This window comes from Aulonocara stuartgranti (assembly GCF_965226115.1).
Source record: "Aulonocara stuartgranti genome assembly, chromosome: 11".
NCBI classification, from domain to species: domain Eukaryota; kingdom Metazoa; phylum Chordata; class Actinopteri; order Cichliformes; family Cichlidae; genus Aulonocara; species Aulonocara stuartgranti.
In genome coordinates, this window is record NC_138947.1 from 29,267,387 (window position 1) to 29,286,261 (window position 18,875).

At 41.5% G+C, this 18,875-nt stretch overlaps 1 protein-coding gene across 6 annotated transcripts; it reads left to right on the forward strand.

Annotated features, from left to right (window-relative positions):
- The first annotated feature begins 4,768 nt into the window (after positions 1-4,768).
- sybu (syntabulin (syntaxin-interacting)) lies at positions 4,769-18,519 on the forward strand. 6 transcript variants are annotated; one of them, XM_082550982.1, is made up of 9 exons: positions 5,548-5,748; positions 5,842-6,056; positions 10,170-10,213; positions 10,423-10,609; positions 10,991-11,191; positions 13,357-13,456; positions 13,634-13,786; positions 15,053-15,208; positions 16,734-18,519. In XM_082550982.1, the coding sequence occupies exons 3-9, from the start codon at positions 10,190-10,192 to the stop codon at positions 17,896-17,898; spliced, it is 1,986 nt and encodes a 661-aa protein (XP_082407108.1). In that variant the 5' UTR covers positions 5,548-5,748; positions 5,842-6,056; positions 10,170-10,189; the 3' UTR covers positions 17,899-18,519. The 6 variants fall into 6 exon arrangements, with proteins under 6 accessions (XP_082407107.1, XP_082407108.1, XP_082407106.1 ...); XM_082550981.1 differs by lacking the exons at positions 5,548-5,748; positions 5,842-6,056 and adding an exon at positions 4,769-4,869; XM_082550980.1 differs by lacking the exon at positions 5,842-6,056 and having other exon boundaries at positions 5,548-5,752.
- Positions 18,520-18,875: the final 356 nt, after the last annotated feature.

Below are 18,875 nucleotides of genomic sequence, written 5' to 3' on the forward strand. Positions count from 1 at the left end.
GGCTCAGTGGGCATTGTAACCTACAACTCTTGCACCAACCTTTGAACATAACAATGAAGCTGAATTACCGTTTTCATGGCTTACCTTGGTGTGGTTTGCAAAGTGCTTCAGAGAGATGAAGAAGTCTGTTTCTTGGACCCATCCTGATTTATTTCCACTACCAGTACTTCCTACTGGCCCATCTCTGACAAAGTGTTCTGCATAACGTATGCGTGGGAACACAAACATCGGAGGAATTGTGTTGCCAATGGCATTAACCGCATATACAAAGGTGACCAGTGAACCTCTCTGCTGATGTCATTACCCCAACTTGTTTAATATAAGTTAAAGTAATAGTGTGGTAAGTTGTAAAATCTGCATTATTGTTACAACTGACCCAGACTCCTATAGCCATGAACTAGCTAACATTACAGCCAACGGCTAAAACATTAGCACTAAAGACCTACACAGAATATATCCCCATAGACATACAAATAACATAATTTAAGTTTGATGAGTTTAACTGCAAAGCAGACAATGCTATTAGAAATTGAAATAAACTTGCTTTTTGGCATACAAATTACTTTTTTTCTTCTTAAATTGTCCGTGTTTGCCAAAATGTGCTAATTTTTCACATGTGATAGAAGAACTGAATTGGGCATGTACAGGATGAGTCACATCATTTGAAACTTAGCCCTGACTGGAGAAATTGAAAGTGTTACAACTGACCGACGTTACAACTATCCCCGGTCTCCCCTATCTAATTTTGTGGATGAAATTATATGAGACATTTCACTGTTTCCTCTTATTAGCCTGTGTTTTTTCACTGGCAAGTTTGAAAAATTAAGCGTAGGCCTTGTCAAATTTGAGAAACACTGGAAGGGACTAACAGCCCTCCTTATCGGTAAGTCTGACAGCGTGAAAGCTTCCAAGGACGATGACGTTAGATTAGAGTTTAAGCGCAGATACGCTGAAGACACAAACGAAGTGATCGTAAAGTTGCGACATTTTTTAAAGAAATCTTTAAAGATTATTCATATTTTACAAAAAATATACCAAATGTAGGGAAAACTAACTTTCAGGATAAATATCATTTGATGATTTCTTTCTTTTTCCGTTTTTACTTTAATGACTGAGTAGGCGTAGGTTTTCAGAGGCAGAAATGTCATTAAATAACCAGAGCCGAAAAGGTTCCTGGGTTTAAATGTAACTCAGTGGTGTGAACATTGTAAAGTTAAAACGCTCAGCCTCGGCGTAGAGCCCTTCAAATGATTTCGTCGAGACTCTGCTGACCTCCAATGGCCTCTAGCGTACATTACAAGAGGGAGGGAAGACGTTTCCCACGTCCGCGAACAGAACAGAGACCAACGTGGGAGCAGCTAAGGGTTAAAATGTAATTGGTGTTGAAACTTTTATTCGTGATTAGCTTTCACTCAAACCTAGCCACTTGTTTTAAAGCAGAGCAGACTGTGAGACAGAGTTTGGTGATGGAGGGGATTTTTTTTCCTACTCTGGTCAGTAAGAGTAGATATCCTTACTGTGGTCATCTCGGGTGCGCAGTTCTTGTCATGAGCAGCTGCTTTTCAAGATTTTTGTTGGCAAGAGGCAACTATCAGAAAAAAGCAGTTGTCCTCAAAGGAACTTTTAGCAGACAGTGAGAGGACTGCATCATGGTCCAGTTAAAATAAACAAGGATTATTTTGAACTGTGAATCATGCAAAGCTACTCTAGTAGAGTCTGGGAACAAAAATATGTCAGTGGAGATGAGCACAATTGCCCCCCCTTTAAAGAGATCATTCCAGATATTTGTGTAAATGTATTTACAACACATAAGGTCAGAAGCATCATAGTTTTGATTCAGATTTTGCATTGAGTTTCCCAGGCCTTATCTTGTCTGTCTCTTTGCATTAGTAGCAAACAGAAGAAAATTATCATAATGGCGAAAGACTCCAGTGTTATCCCAAACATCAGAATCAGACAGCTAATGATGATCAGAACAAATAAACTTATCAACAAAGGAAGGAGATGTGTGTTTGGTTAATGATTTCTCTGTTGTAACAATGCTTCTTAGCAAACAGTTCTACACTGTTGGAAAACCTGTTTATTTCCTTAAATGGTGCCACATTTGTAAGTACAATGAATTTGTGGGTTTTGTCCGTTAAAAACTTGACAAATCTTCTCTGTCATTGCTAAACAGCTTATTCTGTTGTTGACGACAATCAGGTGATTAGCATCTGATTAGCAACACCTGTGAGTATGGATCCTGCCACAGTATCAGTTGGTGTTTGTTCTGATAAGTGTTGGTTCTGAGCATATTATGTTTGATATGGTCTACACCATGGGGCAACTTCAAGCCAGTGTTTCACAAAACCAAGTTTCAGCATTTTCTGGTACCATCTTGAGACTGAAGGCCACGTTCCATTTAACAGGAGATGTCAGAGACAGACGGACCAGACGATCTGGAACAGACTGCACACAGTCAATCTCCAGGCTCATAGGCCTGCCAGGAGACCTGCCATGACTGTCCTTCACTGTTAGGTCCATTTGTGGTGGACCTTGTGAAACTTGAGCTTGTGGAGGAATGTTATGTTCAGTGATGAGTCCTAATTCTGTTTACAGCGGTTGGATAATCAGGTAGTATGGAGAAGATCCGGAGAACGCTATGCTGATTGCTGCACTGATAGGGTAACAGCTTTTCGTTAGGCAGCGTGATGATGTGGAGCAGCATCTCCCTCACTAAAAAAAAAAACAAGGCTTATCATCACTGGAGATGATCTCAATGCCGCGAGATGAGATTCTACAATCAGTGTCAGTCCCATATCTCCACAGTCTGTAAACAAACTCTGTCCTCCAGGATGACAATGCTTACCCCCACAGATTGGGGTTTATCAGAGACTACCTCCAGAATTTTGGAGTGCCCGCCTGCAGTCCTGACCTCAACCTTATTGAACACTTTTGACCAAACACAAATTCCTTTGTTTTGTGCTTAGTTTGTTTAGTCTCGGCTGTCTGGCTTCCATATACATTGATAAACTATGCTAATGGTAGTTACTGTTCTGAAAATACTGAATATTGCCCCCTTAGTCTTGTTGATTTAATGATTTATTGATAGTAACTATTGCAATGGCAGGTCTCTGTAAGGTCACAAGTGTTGTTCGCAGGATCCTATATGCTTCAGTTCAAAATAGATCCTAATAAAAACCTGCCCATATCTGTGCTCCCTTTAAATCATTAAAAAAAAAAAAATCTTTTTTTTAATTTAGAATTTACCACAAACAAAAATATACATTTTTTTTGATAAGGAACATAAAGTAAGACACAACCTATAAAAACACAAGTAAACAAACAGGTGTACCATCTAGTTAACACACACACACACACACATACATACATATATATCTATCTATCTAGCTATATAGCAGTTCAAAAATATGACATACAGGATTACAGAGGTTCAAACAAATTCGGGTCGCCTTGACAAAATGTAATGTTTCCATTTGTCCCAAATCTCAACAAACGTGTCATACTGAAATCTGTGAGAGAAGGTAATTTTTTTACATTTTAAACAACCCATAGACCGTCTCGTGCCAGTCATTTAGTGATGGAATTTTCACACTTAGCCATTTCTGAGTGATAGTCTTTCGGGCAGCCAGACTCAAAATGCCATATAACAGCTTGGTCACTTTATCCACATTTACTGAGTATAAAAATCCGTATTGCTTAACTGGTATTGATCTTTTACTGATTGGAAGTCCCTAAGAGTTCCCTTATCATAAAACATACAGTATGCCGTTAAGCCTTGTCCTACCCAGTTTTTATATCTCGCATCTATTTTATTGGGTAAAAAAATCAAGATCATAAGAGCACCATCTTAAGATCCTGGTCTCTTCATTCCAATCATTCTTGTTAAGAAATTGTAACCAAAGCTTTAAAGGCAAGTTAATCCATTGGTTTCCTTGATTAATTTGTTTTTTAATAAGTGTCACATCCCCTAAGTTTGCCTGAATTGGAAAATCTCTTGAGGCAACTATTTCTATTTCTTTCCATCTTGCTTGGTAGTCTACATTGCACCAACACACTAGGGTCCTCAGTTGAGCTGAAACATAGTAATCTTTCAAACATGGGAACCCCAACCCCCCCTTTATCTTTATAGCCAGCTAGTTTGGTACTTGATTCATGATCTTTTCCCCTGTCATATGAACCTGGAAATTATTTTGTCCCACTCCTGAAATTGTTAAGTTCCATCTTTTAATAGCCTCATTTATTTTATAGCACAAAGGTTTCAAATTTGCATGATATATTTTTGAGAGATCTTTAGGGATACTTACTCCAAGATACTTAATTTGCTCCAAATCCCAATTCAAGTTAGCTTTGGACTTAATTTCCTGATTTGACTTATAATTAAAAGTTAAAATCTGAGTCTTCGATATATTAAGTTTATAACCTGATATTGAGCTAAAGGTCTCCAGAAGTGATAACAGCTTGGGGAAGGTAACATTTGACCCTTTAAATCATTTTAAATCACATTTATAGCAGGACGGTGAACAAAACGTTAGGACACTGAAACTGCTTCAGCTACATTAAAGTGCTACTATTACTTTCCCTCCTGTTTCATGTCGAGCTGCTCTTTGTGGAGTAGGCCTGTGAGGACAAAAATGGTAGTTGATTTTAAACGCGCATACGCTCAGCTGTTCTGTTTACCATCTTTAAATAAAGCATCACTGCCCACCGAGCTTCAGTGTCTTCTTGTTCCAGCAGAGGTCCTCCGTGATACAAGACAAACTCCTGCTTAGAGGTGGCACGCTGGCATCTTAGTCACTGTGCTGTGTTTCCATTTAGAATCCACTTTAAAACGACTGGAATTAGCTGATGAAAATCCAAATAAATGAGGTAAGACAAAAACATTAACAGTCGAGTTATTTCACCGCGCTCAAAGTTTTATTTTTATGTCTGTCACTCTGATTTCAGCACATTTGCCAGTCAGCGGCGTGACAAAAACACTGTTTTATGTATGTGTGTGTTTGCAGAATCTGTAAACGTTACGGCATGAATGGCATTTAAAGCGCCAGCGTCGTATTTCAATCGGCCTCAGTTTCAGCACCATGGAGAGCCAACAGGCCCCGACAGCAAGTCAGCAGACAGTGTTTACCTTCATGTACATATTCGAGAAAGAAAAAAAAACAACCTTCTGTATGTGTACAGCAGATGACATTTTTATATCTGGTATTTAAACGGTTCTAACTTGTATCCGTTGGGATGGTTTTAAGGAATGCCGCAAATCCGTGCAGGGAATGTAAAATCTTAGATGATATGGTTTCGATCAATGTTAAATCCTGTTAAATCTAGTTTTGCAGTGTCGGGGGGACGTGGTATTATAATATAGCATACTATTGCATCATGTGCATTTCTAAGAATAATGTATAGACTAAAGTGTATGTAAAATTGAAACGTGGACAGCACGCAGTGTACTGCTGTACAAAGTCCATATCGCTACACGGTGGGGGGGCTTCGGTGGTTAAGTAACGCCCCGCTCGTTATGTAACACACTTGGGATGGCGGGCACTTTATTGCGCGCGCACAGTCAGTGGTCTCACTTCTTGCCCAATCGCGTGCGTCGTCAGTCTGCACTCAGCTCTCATCCGCACAACATCCACACAGCAGCGCGCAGGCTGGCACCACCAGCAGAGGAACGACCCTTTGTGCTTCACCCAAACTGACGCGCATCCTTCTGAGAGACATCACCGTTTAACGTCACCGTCCACCATCCAGGCAGGTGTTGTTGTGTTTTGATCCTCTTATTGAAAACCATGTCGCATCAAATACGTGTTAGCCTCTAAAAATCTTCCCTTAAAACTATTTTAGGAATGGCAGCAGGTGGGGAGGGGTGGAGCTGTTTACAAGTTCAGGAGCGAGTCTTCTTTAGATTTTTTTCTCCAATCATGATATTTTTGCCTATGCGCATAAATATGACATGTTGGATGAAATCTGTCCACCCCATGCTTGAAGTTGTTTACAGCCAGAGACGTCCTGTAGCTGACTCCGCACATCGTTATCATGGAGACATGTCAGCGCCTAAGGTAAACATTCCCAGAAACTGCGGGGGCGCCACATGAAACAAAACAAAAATCCCACGGCTGGATGCGATAGGATAAAAATGTAAATCGAGCAACTATTAAATGGTTATATGAAAAGAACCGCTTTCTTTGTTGGTACGATATTATCTAAATAGGCTTTATAGTACTCGGTTTAAAAAAAGAAAAGGAAAAATGGATTTTGAAGGGAGCTGTGGTAAACAAAGGGAGGCATGTAAACACATGGTGCGCTGTCCGAGGGTTTATTAATGATGGTTTAAATGGCTGCTCAAATTCTCTTTTATTTTGGGTGTGTTGACAGCACTGGAAAGACATGCAAACGAAAATGATCGCCACTATATGGAGAATAATTCTGTTGACTGTGGTTTTCTTTTGCATAAACACATCTTCTGTACTGGCTGGAAGCTATTTTACCAAAAGTCACTTTTAGTTTCAGAATGCTTCATGCTGAAAGTGAAAGTCACTTCCAAGCACTGACATCATGCATTTATGATGCAGTCTGTTTAAGGGTTGGTGGGCTTAAAATAAAAGTGGCAGGTATGACATGTGACTCAGCAGAGAGATTGAAATCATTCAATTGAATCTTTCCTTTTTTTAATTTCAGCAAAGGGAGGGGGAACAAGAGTCAACACCAGCTGGTTTTCACAGAAATCAAGCAATTTTAATGCCTCAGTAATAAACACAGCAAATGTACCGACTGCATTATGACGTTAATGTCAAAGTGGAATGAGAAGCTTCGCATTAGTTCATGTGTGTCACCACCATTATGAAAAAACACATACTCTGGGATGGATTAAGGGAATTATTATTGACGCCCACTCCATGCTGTTTTAAAACAACACCATCTGGATGAGGGGAGTAGCTCCAGTGGAGGCTTAAAGACTTGTTTACTTGTATCCCACTGACAGTTCTTATAAAACATCCTTTCCCAGTTCATCTTCTTACTAAATCAGCAACCTCCCATGAAGTTTGTTTGGAATACAGTTTTTTAAATTATTATTTATTTATTTTTGGATTGATTATTGTTCATATATGCAGGCAATTTGGCTGTTTGTTGCTTAAAGGGAGTCTTTGCACCTTAGGCAGTTCTTAGCCTCTTACTCAGCAGGTAGCCAATCAACTTTGTCTAGAGACAAGTAAAGGATCGAATGTATGGGTGCGAGTGGAAAGACTTGGCCGCAGTCAAATCATCAAATATGGGTATACCACAGATGGATGGGCAGGAATCAGTGTCAACACAATGTAACACAATACTACAAAACCAAGGTGCGTACAGTTCAAATAAAAACAACCTCAAGCAAAGCTAAGTAGAAAAAAGGAACCAGCAAATCTCTTTAGTTCATTTAACCAGGTAGTTTCAGTGCATAGGCTTATTCTGACTGAGACGTTTGACAGGAGCTATATATTTACAATGAAAGTCATTATAGCCAATCATAAAGCTAAAACACCCAGCATCATCAGCAGACTGTCAGAATCCACTGAGACCACTCTTTTTCCAGCCAATTGTTATTAAGACACTACATTCAAAACTGAAAACCTCAGCCTCTGAGAGATACTAGAAAGGAAGTCAAAAGATCAATAAAGTCATGTCGAGTCAGGGAACCATGGATGCCTTTGCTTTGCATAACGTCAGTCCATTCGGTGGCATCACCTCCAAAATTTGTCATCCTGGTAGCGGTGCTTCCTAATAGTTGTTTAGACACCACATTTCAGTCAGCACCAAAACTGTCAGACAGGCTGACACCACCATCCACATTTCCTCTTGACCACACCCTTTTTGATTGAAAAATCACACATCTCATCTTCTCTGCTCAGCTCTTGTTTCAGTTTATCCACATCCAGGTTTGTCTTTTAGTTGTTTGTTTTACCTTTAAAACCCATTAATGAGAGCCACAGTTAAAAGAAAATCCATTAAAAATATAAAAATATAAATATTCATTGATCTCATCAAATCAGTGGCACGATGCTCCGTAAACACGCTGGCTAGAGTACACAATGTTCATTCAGTCTGAGGAAAGCATCGAGCAGCTGAATGGTACCTCCCCTTCAACACTTCCAGATATTTCATCAGCGAAGGGCTGAGTAGGATGAGCAGCAGAAGCCTTCACTCTGTGCACATTCATACATAACTGGTTCCTTCTAGCTCGACTCTTTCGCACAGCTTATCCCCTTCAGTTGCTATGACTGTTGCTAGGGCACGGCAGCAGTCGCCCGGCCCTGCTTGGTGCCTATAATCTGATTCTGCCATGCTATTGCACCGGGCTTTTGTGTATTACTACAGCGAAGGATGAAATTGTGGATGCCTGAAAACCAAAAGAATAAAAGTGTAAGATAAAGTGGTGCAGTACAATTCAGAACACGTCAGTCTATTTTTGAAGAAGATGAAAGTGGAGTTTGAGTCCTGAGACTCTGTGTTCTAATTTTGCAGTTCAGTTTGGTCCTTTGTGGGTTGGAAAGGAGGATTTTGCACACTTCTGGGCTACTCATTAATGGATAATAGGTCGTATTGGGTCCTTAGTTTTGCAAAGGCAGGTGATCGAAGTACTTTTCTTTTTAATGTAGGAGGGGGGAAGGTGAGATCAGAGCCAAAGGATGCGACAGCAGCACACAGGCCCTGGGGTCAATGACATAATTCCCAATGCCACCCCCAAAAAAGAATCTGTATGTACTTATGCAACTGACCCCCTTACTCGAGGGTGCTGAGAGGCAATCAACAGGCAAGAGGAACTAAAGTAATTTTGTAAAGTTTATTCAAGCGTGAGAGAAGATCTGCATTATTTAGCTATGGAGCATCAATAAAAAATGCTTCTCTCTTGTTTAAATGTGCATGTACAAAAAAAAGTTCAGCGTTAGACCAGAGTTCCCTCTGCTTTGGCTTCTATTTCAAACCCTTTTATAGAAAAAGAAGCTACAGCATTGCTCCAGCATCCATTAGATTTCATTGATTGAAGCACTTTGTGGCATTTGGCAGGCAGCCCTTCACTTTTTGCACAGACAGCTGATAAGCAGAGTTAGCATGGCCTCATCTACTGTATTACTGTGCTTTATATCTATCATTTTAATCTGGGATAACTTTGATGAATAAGCTGAACATGAAGAGATTGCTCTTTGTATCTGCATCTGCACAAAGACCGAACTGTTCCAAAACCACAAGCAAACTGAGTTAAAGGTCCAGTGTGTAGAATTTAGAGGTATTATCACGTCCAACTACAGATGTAAGTACGTTTAGAACGAGCCCTTTATAGGCAGCACATCTTATAATAATTCTGCCATGCTGCTGAGCAGAACAAGCAAACCGAATATGGTTTCTAGAAAGGACATTTCACATTTAGACTGAATCAACACGATTATGAGCTCTCCATCATGCTTGGAAATGAAAGGATTAATTTTGTTCCATTTTACAATGTGATGCCATTAAATCTCACACAGTGTTCCTTTAATTGATTTAAAATTCATTTCTGCCATATGTTTTTTGTTTGTTTTTTTGTCCAGGGTTAGGGTTAAAACTTAGATTTTCTGAACTTTTGATTAGCATCATTATGTAATAGTTTTCCTGCAAAGGTAAAGACATTTCAGCCCATGCTCTTCATGTCTTTATTGCTCATTGGCAAACTTCAGCATGCTAAGACAGTAAAGAGAAATGCCAAACCTCTGTACGTTAACATCAGCATGCTTGTACAATGAAGCTCTGCAACTATTAAGAGTCTTACATAGATGTAGACTCATAATTATTTTTACATAATCTCCTTTCATTTGGATTTTCTCTGTAATTCCTTGGCTTCATTTGATTGTTTATAGGCCGACTGATCCTGATATGAAAAGGTAGCCCACTGTTTATTTTTAGCATTTTTTTTTATTTATTTCCTGTGTTGTGCCAAGTCCGCCTTCAGGCTTCTAGTGCCAGCTGTACCAGACGGCATTTGTCTGTGTGTGTGTGTGGGGGGGGGGGGGGGGGGGGATTCAGTGGTGTAACAGGGTTCAGATAGAGGGCTTTTGTTTATTATGAGTTTGACTTCCACATCAAAATTCTTATCTATATATGGTCCACAGGAATGTGACTTACCTGTTTATCTTTTTTTCTTCTTTCACACTGATCAGAGGAGAAAGCGTGAGGCACGATGGGACCATTCCAAGAATATGAGGTGAGTCTTAACTGAATGCAAAATACTCTTTTTTACCCATAAAAACAAAGATAAAACAAAAATATCTGCAACCTTGCAGTTATTATCATAAGATAATTAATGATAAATATGACCTGAACTAAATCGTTTGGTAATTCAAGAGAAAAAAAAAAAGAAAATCATAGTTATCATACATGCACTACATCAGTGCCTCCTGCTCTGATAAACAGGAAAACAAATCACCACAGAAAGGGAGCCCCCGCAGCCGCATCCCACGTCTGGTCCTCCATCCTTTCCGACCAAAAGACAAGGGATCGCCTCTGTCTGATTCCCCTTTCTCAGAGGAGGAGGGCAGGGAGTGTGACATCAGCTCCGAGCACTCCAAGAGGACCATCAGCACCAACAGTTTTTGTTCTGGTAAGAAGCTCAGCTCCAGGGCAAGGGCAGGACATGCCTAATATGAAATGAACGTGACTGGTGGTCAGCTGAAAAATCTTATGACAATACTACAATGCAAACATTTTTAAAAATTTAAGCAAAGGTTATGCACGCTCAAAAAGAAATAGCATCTTTATTTGGTTTTCTCCCAAACTAGCCTCTATTAAGAAACAGAGCAAAAAATGCAAAGAGTGAATGTGTGTGACCACAGAAACTACTTGACAGCTACTTTCTGGTGGTGATGAGCCATTGTAAAAGCTGTTGTGCTATCTGCCAGAGAGCAAACTTAGGTTGCGATTGACTGCCTGCCCTGCGCTGCCCATTCTTGGCTATTACTGTCTGTGTGCCTGTCTACAATAGATGACACCGGCTGCCCCACTAGTCAGTCTGTGTCCCCCTCCAAAACCCCGTCAGGCTCAGAGCAGAGTGCCCACGGATCGCCGATACTCCCAGAGCGCAAGACCAAAGTGAAGAGGGTGAGGGTGATGGCCGAGTGGAGCGGTGAAGCACGGAGCGCGCCGAGGCACAAGAGGGAGCTGAGGTCGGCCATGAAAGCCAGAGGTACAAAAAAAGAGTACTGAGAAAAATACAAAAACAAAATTTCAGATAAAGCAAAAAATCTCAAAATCTTCAGCTTAGCCCTGCTGTATTATCATCTGATCCTAAGGTTTGATTCTGTTACCACTCATGAGTTTTGTTTTGTTTCTACTCACAGACTTCTGTAGTGCAGCATGGTTATCACATAACAATTTCCCACTCTGGGATGCAGCTGCTTACTAAAAAGAAAATTGTGAATGGGAGAAGAGCCATTTGTGTATCTGTGCATTTTTTTTAATCAGAAAATTAATTTTTTTCTCTTATAATCTGAGGCAAAGGGGGGAAATGCTTGATTAATAATCAGACTGAACAAGGGGCACTGATTGGTGGGGAGAAATGTTTGGGAGCTTAACCAATTAGGCTGATTAGCAGGAGGTCAGCTCACTGAAGGTGCACAGACTCTTAGTTGACTCACAAAGTGGTGGAGGATCACTGAGATTTGAGCAGTTTTAATTGCTGTTGTCACTGGAAACAGTAATATGGTTTTGTTTAATGGAAAAAGACACTACTCAGGTATGACTCTGATTTCAGTTTTGAATCACTGAAACTCTAAAATGATGACCTGCTTTTGTTCTGCTTACATCTCTGTGCCCAGGCCTCAAGCCTTTGTCCTGCTGCAACAGGACAACAGCAGAGAGAGATTGCATAAGGCTGGATAGCATTGGCTAATTGTGACGTTCCAGTGATATTTATGATGATATGGTTCATTTTTGGCTAAGCATTAGTATAGATTGCTTATAAATCTTATTGGAAATCCTGTTTAGAGATATAAACACCATAATCCTGCAGTGGTTGCTGAATGAAGGATTGTTTGTGATTTTTTTTTTTAAAAAAAGAAAATGGTTTTCTAATGCACAACAAAACTCAATCTAAAGCGGTTTCGGTTTCTAATGTGGCACGTTGGGAAAATGAATTGCTCTCATGCATTAAACTCAAATTAACTTGGGCTGTGGTTTAAAGGCAGGAGCTATATGTCTAGCTGGTAACTTTTGGCTTCTTTTAGCAGGAATTTTAAGTAGGATTCTTTTTTTAATTTTTATATTGACCCTCATTAAATTATGTAGAACCCAGAGTGTTGCTGGAGAAGTATAGCGGTGATCAAAAGTTGCACTGCGTCTTTGTGGATCCAGAGGAAGTATATAATGGTGTACCAAGAGAGGAACTGTGTGACTGCATGAGGAAGTCAGGAGTGGCAGAAAAATATGTAAGAAGACAGAGAGACAGTGGTGAGTTGTGTCGTAGGAGTGACAGATGAGTTCAAGGCAAGGATGGGATTGAGTCAGGATTTGGCTCTGAGCCCCTTCTTGTTTGCACTGGTGAGGGATGGGTTGACAGATGAGGTCAGGCAGGAGTCTCCGTGGAGACAACACTGTGCCACGTAGTGAGAGTAGGGAGCAGGTTTGAAGAGAGTCTGGAGAAAAAAGGAATAAAAGTCAGTAGAAGAAAGACGGACTACATGCGTGTGAATGAGAGGGAGGTGGGTGAAACGGCCAAGATGCAAGGAGCAGAGGGAGTAAAGGTGGATGAAGTTAAATACCTGGGGTCAACGAGCCAAAGCAATGGATGGTGCACAGGAGAGGTGAAGAAGAGTGTGGGTGGAGATGAGTGTTTGGGATAATATGTGACAGAATCATGCAGCAACAGTGAAAGGGAAGGTTTACCAGATTGTAATGAGACTTACTATTATGTATGGATTGCAGAGCTGGACATGTTAAGATTTTCTCAGTGGGGGTGACCAGAATGGATAAGATTAGAAAGGAGTATGTCAGAGGGGCAGCTTGGGTCATGCAGTTTGGAGACAAAGAAAGAGAGACAAGGCTGAGATAGTTTGGGCATACGTAGAGGGGGGATAGTGGATATATTGGACAGAGGGTGTCGAAGATGCAGCAGCCCGGTGGACATGGAGAGGGTTGGTGTGACAGGAAGATGCAAGGGATAAGCTGAGATGGAAGCGGATGATCTGCTGTGCTGACCTCTACAGGGAGCGGCCAAAAAAAGGAGACATAATTTTGTAGAACCCACATTTTTACACTTGCAGGAATCAGTCAGTGTTTCTGCATCACTAAAGATGACTGTTCAACAGTTTGTTTTATCCTGTTGGGACATTGTGCTTTTTTTCCTTCCTTCAGGTAGTGAGGCAGACTTCAGCTCTTCCAGCAGCACAGGCAGCCTAAAGACCAGGGAGGTTCTCAGTTCCAATTCAGTTGGAAAAAAAGCTCCTTCACGCAGGTATGAGGTTTAATATGTGCATCATAAATCACTAACAGATTTGAACTTAAGTTTTCAAGACATGCATTATCCAGCAAGACTGCAGTGTGCATATACACACTTAAAAAAAAAAAAAAATTAATGAACACCCATATTTATTTGTTCTCATTAATTTTTATTTTTTTCTTTCATCTTAAGTCGCAGCACTCACATCAGGCCACTTCCGGTGTTCAAACCAGCCGGGAACCCAGCAGCCAACAGAGATGCAGAACTCTACGCTCCCTACCGAACTCCTCCAAGAGCTGCCTCCTCAACCAACAGCAGCAGCTGCACCTCCAGCCCCACTTCTAGGTAATAAATATAGATTTCATGCTTATTTGCCGTTTTCTCTTTATTTCCTGTTAAATGTGTTTGAAGTGTAACCTTTTTTGTAAGAGAAGCAGGTACATTTTGGAGACTGTAGAGGTTTAGGCTGTGGCTCGGGCCATGTGCAGTGACCACTAGTGAGTGGGTGGCTGGATTAGGCTCAGACAGTTATCATTTCCTCTCTTGCAGCTGGCTAGGATTATATTGGTCATGATGTGGCTGTAGCTGGGATTAATGGGGATTTAATATAGCAAATGTCTGAATATGGTACCCAGACAGTGACCTTTCTGACTGGGTCTCATCTGCAACTAGAGCGAAAGCAGTTTGCTTTGGCAAAGAGAACAGGGTCATAAAATTTTTCATACAACAGAATACAGTTGCCTGAGTCTTAAATATTGCTAAAACTGAATTTCTAACATGGTGCTTAAGGCAGCAGATTATTTGAAAGGCTCCGCTAGTTTGCATCTCAGCCCTGCATAAGCCTTCACTTTAAAAATCCACTCTCAGGAGCAGTCCAAACGATAGACACTCAACCCTTTTAGTTTCTGTGCAGACACAGAATCTGCCCTGTTTTCCATGCTCACAGCTTCCATAAGTGCATCATAATCCTCCAGTCCTGTCACTCCAAGACGTGCGGTTTGTCAGCATTCCTCTGCCTGGCTAAGTGTCATGTGACATTGCTTCCCCCTCACATGCTGCTTTCTCCAGGGCTGTATCTATTTCTGGCAGGGATGCAGCATATTTGCATCAAAGCCTAGAGTAACCCAGGTTGCTAGGATATCGTGCTGGTGAAAGAGAGCGTCTTAAATGCTGCTTTGCATATCATCCAAATCCGCTAGCTTTTTTGGGGGGGTGACAGGAATCCTTTTATTAGTTTTCTCTGAGCATGATGACACACCTATTTGAGGACATGTAGGGGACATTTGCCAAGGCTTTTTCCACTAAGGTGATTTCTTTGCTAGCTAACGCTGCTTGTATTCAGCATTTTAGGATTTTAAGTCTGTTGCCTGCATGTCAGTAATCCTGTGTCAGACAGTAATTCCAGGCTTCAGGGAGCATCTGCCCTGACAGCACTCTGAATCCGACTAATTACATTCTGTGGGGAGAATTTAGCTGAAGTTTTAAATTGGTTTGTTTTCTGCAGCTGTTTAAAAATGTCTGCTTGATGAATGACAGATAATCACTTTCCGAGGTGTAAACATCCACCGGCAACCTCATTTCCCTTTCTCCCTCTCTTTGTCTGCCCAACAGAAGGGCAGGTCTGGGCTGCTACCATTCATGTGGTGACAACCACGGAATCAGGCCTCCGAACCCTGAGCAGTACCTCACCCCTCTGCAGCAGAAGGAAGTGGCCATCAGACACCTGAAGACCAAACTGCTGGAGTCTGAGAACAGAGTCCATGACAGGTTGGCAGCCTCATGTCCAGCTGTTCAGTTTTAAGACAGGATGACAGCAAAAATGTACTGCTGTGCTGATGTAATGCTTGCATGCTGCAGTTCTGCTCCTCAGTAACATCTTGTGAAGTCTAAACCCCCTGGAAAAGGAGTGTTGCATGAGACTGCGCATAGCAAAGCATATTTTTAAAGTGTTTCTTTATTCGTATGCTGCGCTTAACAGTGATGGATTAAATAATGTCCTTGTCATTCATTAAATATGGGACTGTGGTTTAGCATGAAGACTCAAACAGGAGCATCTGGGCAAATGGCAAAATATGCCATTTTTATTTTGGGTGAAAATTTGAGTTATTTATTTTACTTTACTACAATTTCTTTGAATGTGTACTAAGACAAAAAGGAGGCATAGTAAGAAATCAACAGGAATGGCATTGCTGGGGCTAGATGGATTAATAGATGGGGCGACCGTGGCTCAGGGGGTTGGGAAGCTCATCTGTAACCGAAAGGTTGCCGGTTCGATCGTTGTGTCCTTGGGCAAGACACTTGTCTCCTCTGGCCTACTGGTGTTGGCCAGTGGGGCTGATGGCGCCTCGCTTCGATATGGCAGCCTCGCTTCTGTCAGTCTGCCCCAGGGCAGCTGTGGCTACAACTGTAGCTTGCCTCCACCAGTGTGTGAATGTGAGAGTGAATGAATAGTGGAATTGTAAAGCGCTTTGGGTGCCTTGAAAAGCGCTATATAAATGCAATCCATTATTAAAAGTGTGGTAGCTAGGTTACACCAGCCATTCGTAGGTGGCCCACTTAAAAACCCAGGAATCCCATGGTGCCCACTCAATTTTAAATTTTCACTCTAATCAAAATACAAGACAAAAGTTTCTTAAATTTTATTCAAAAACCATAAACAACACAGGTTGTTGGCTTTAAATTGATAATGCTACCCAGTCATATGTCAAGTGTTAAGGCCCATGTGTGGCCCACCTGCCACTTCGACACAAAATTCAAGACATGAGCAGTAATTTTAGGTCAGAGTAATATTGCAAACTAATGACCTCCTATTTGATTACGTTTTTTTTTTTTACATAAATGTGTAACTGTACATACTTTCATACATTTCAAACTGAATAGTTATTCACTCCCCCCTTTGAATTCAGGCCATGAACCTTCACAGACATTTGTATTAAAGTGGCAGAAAACACAGTTACAAACTCAATAAGTGCAGTGTTTTTGTTTTGTTTTTTGTTTAAAAAAAAAAAACTCCCGGCATTTGTAAGTGGCCTAGGACTTCTGTCCATATGGTGTATTTCTCTCTTCTAACAGTAAATGTTTAGCCACCTAAACCCACACACAGTGGGTTGTCACAGCCATCCCCCAGAACATCCAGTCTTTAACTAAACTATGTATAGCTTCAGACTTGGCATATAAGTGGCTCTTTTTTTTTTTTTTTCCAAACTTTACAAATTACATGGTAAAGTTCACAAGTGTGTATTCAAAAACTGTTCCTTTAAGTTACTTGGATGTTTTCCTCCCTCTTTATTAGAGAGACAGAGATTGAGGAGCTTAAAGCCCAGCTTAGCAGAATGAGGGAGGACTGGATTGAAGAGGAGTGCCACCGGGTGGAGGCTCAGCTGTCCCTCAAAGAAGCACGCAAAGAGATCAAGCAGCTGCGTCAGGTGGTGGAAACCATGAAGAGCAGTCTGATGGAAAAAGATAAAGGAATTCAGAAATACTTCATTGACATCAACATCCAAAACAGGAAGTTGGAGTCCCTGCTGCAAAGCATGGAGCTCGCCCAGAGTGGTGCCAACCTCCAAGATGAAAACACCCTGGACTTTATGTACGACAGCTCTGATGGCAGCGGGAAGAAGATGGTGGTGGATGAGGAAGGTGCAATGGAGCTGGGATACCAAGGAGCAGAGGCAATGGCAGACAGCGGGCTGCTGGCAAATGATGAGATGGCGAACAGAGCGGACATTTTGGAGAAGGTCTTCATGTCCACTGCAATGGACTTCAGTCAGGACTGTAGCAGCAAGCTGAGGGCCAGTGCAGAGTCTGGGCCCAGAGTGTCTGCGCTGTCAGGAGAGAGACAGTCAACCGATTCATCCACTGGAACCCAGCCCACTCTACCAGATATGGTTGCCACCTCAGGCACACTTCCACATGAGGACAAAGAAGTCCAGGCCGACATCATGCCCATGCCTCCAGACCTGCAGGCTCTGCTCTTTCAGCTTCTAAAGTTCCATGGAGTTGCAGCAGGAGATGCAGCTCTATCAGCCCCAGTTAGTCTTCTAGGGTTCCCAAACCTACCTGGCTCCATTTGCGCCACCACCAAACAGCCTGACTCAACACCTTCCCAACCCAGCACATTTACAGAGAGCCCCGACACCTCCGCCGATTCCGGCACATGTTGCTCAGAGCCTTCCGAGAACAGACGATTCATGGAGGAGCTGGACTTTACTGTCGGCGAGGAGGATTCTCATCTGTCATCAGGACTGGATGTGGTCGGCAAGCGTTACTGGAGCAACAGCTTCCTCGTGGATCTGGTGGCAGTAGCGGCACCAGTATTGCCTACAGTGGCTTGGCTGTACTCACGGCATGGCTTGGACGGAAGCACTCCGGTGTACAACATTGCTGCCCTGATTAGGGGCTGCTGCATCATGGGATTGCACTCTCTTCGTCACATCACTCATAGGCCTGATGCGTAATGGCTTCCAATCCGCATGCAAAACCCCTGACCTTGAACTAAAGCACTTAAGCATCTTTCCAAGAGTATTTGTGACATCGTTGAACACTTGATATCAATGCAGTCATTTTGGTTTGAGCACTGTTATTTTTTTGCACTGTAGTTACCAAGAGGTGACATGGAAGGGATTATTTATAACAAAGTTTATTTATGTATTTATTTATGATTTACATGTATAAGCAGATCATCTGGGTAGATGGTTGTGTGTTATCATAGTCCTGTGGTGTCCCTAGCTGTTTAAAGCAAAAGTTCTTTGTGTTAAGAGATTTTCAGGAGGTGAAAGACTGACTGCTGCTTTCTGTTTGATGGGTGGTGGGTTCTGGAATGTTTCCTTTCTTCATAAAGTAACCTTAAACCTTCAGCCAAAGCTTTAATGTAAGTTCACCGTTTTGTGAATTTTTATTTTTTTTTCTTTTTCCTCCCCTCATTCTGGGTGTAGAGCTTTACTTGGTACTGCCTGTGTATTGTTCATAGAAGCTAATGCTTCAAAGCAACTGACACTTGTAATGTGCCTGAGCAATGTGCAATACTGGTAGTAACATCAATGTCCTTGCATCTTTATTATTAAAGCATGATAATTCTGGCTATGTTGTAGTGTTTTGTTTATTTGTTTTTTTTACATTTGCTTTTGGGTTTATTAAAATTCATGGAAATCTTTTTCCAAGTTTGACTTGTGTAAGGGTCCTGTTTGAGACAAAAACAATGGGAGGTTTTTTTTTTTTTTTTTTCTTCCCATAAATAAACGGGGGTGGGGTATCTCATCAGAACCCAAGTTCCAGCAAGCAACATGCTCTCGTGATGGTTCATCTTACGTAAAAGCTTTCTCGACCTGTCTACAGATGTCCCCTGGGTTGTGGTTCTGACTGTGGAGTGCATTAGATCCACTTTACTGGGATCTCTCAGAAGCTGTTAAACCTGCCCTTACACCAGTAAAAACTG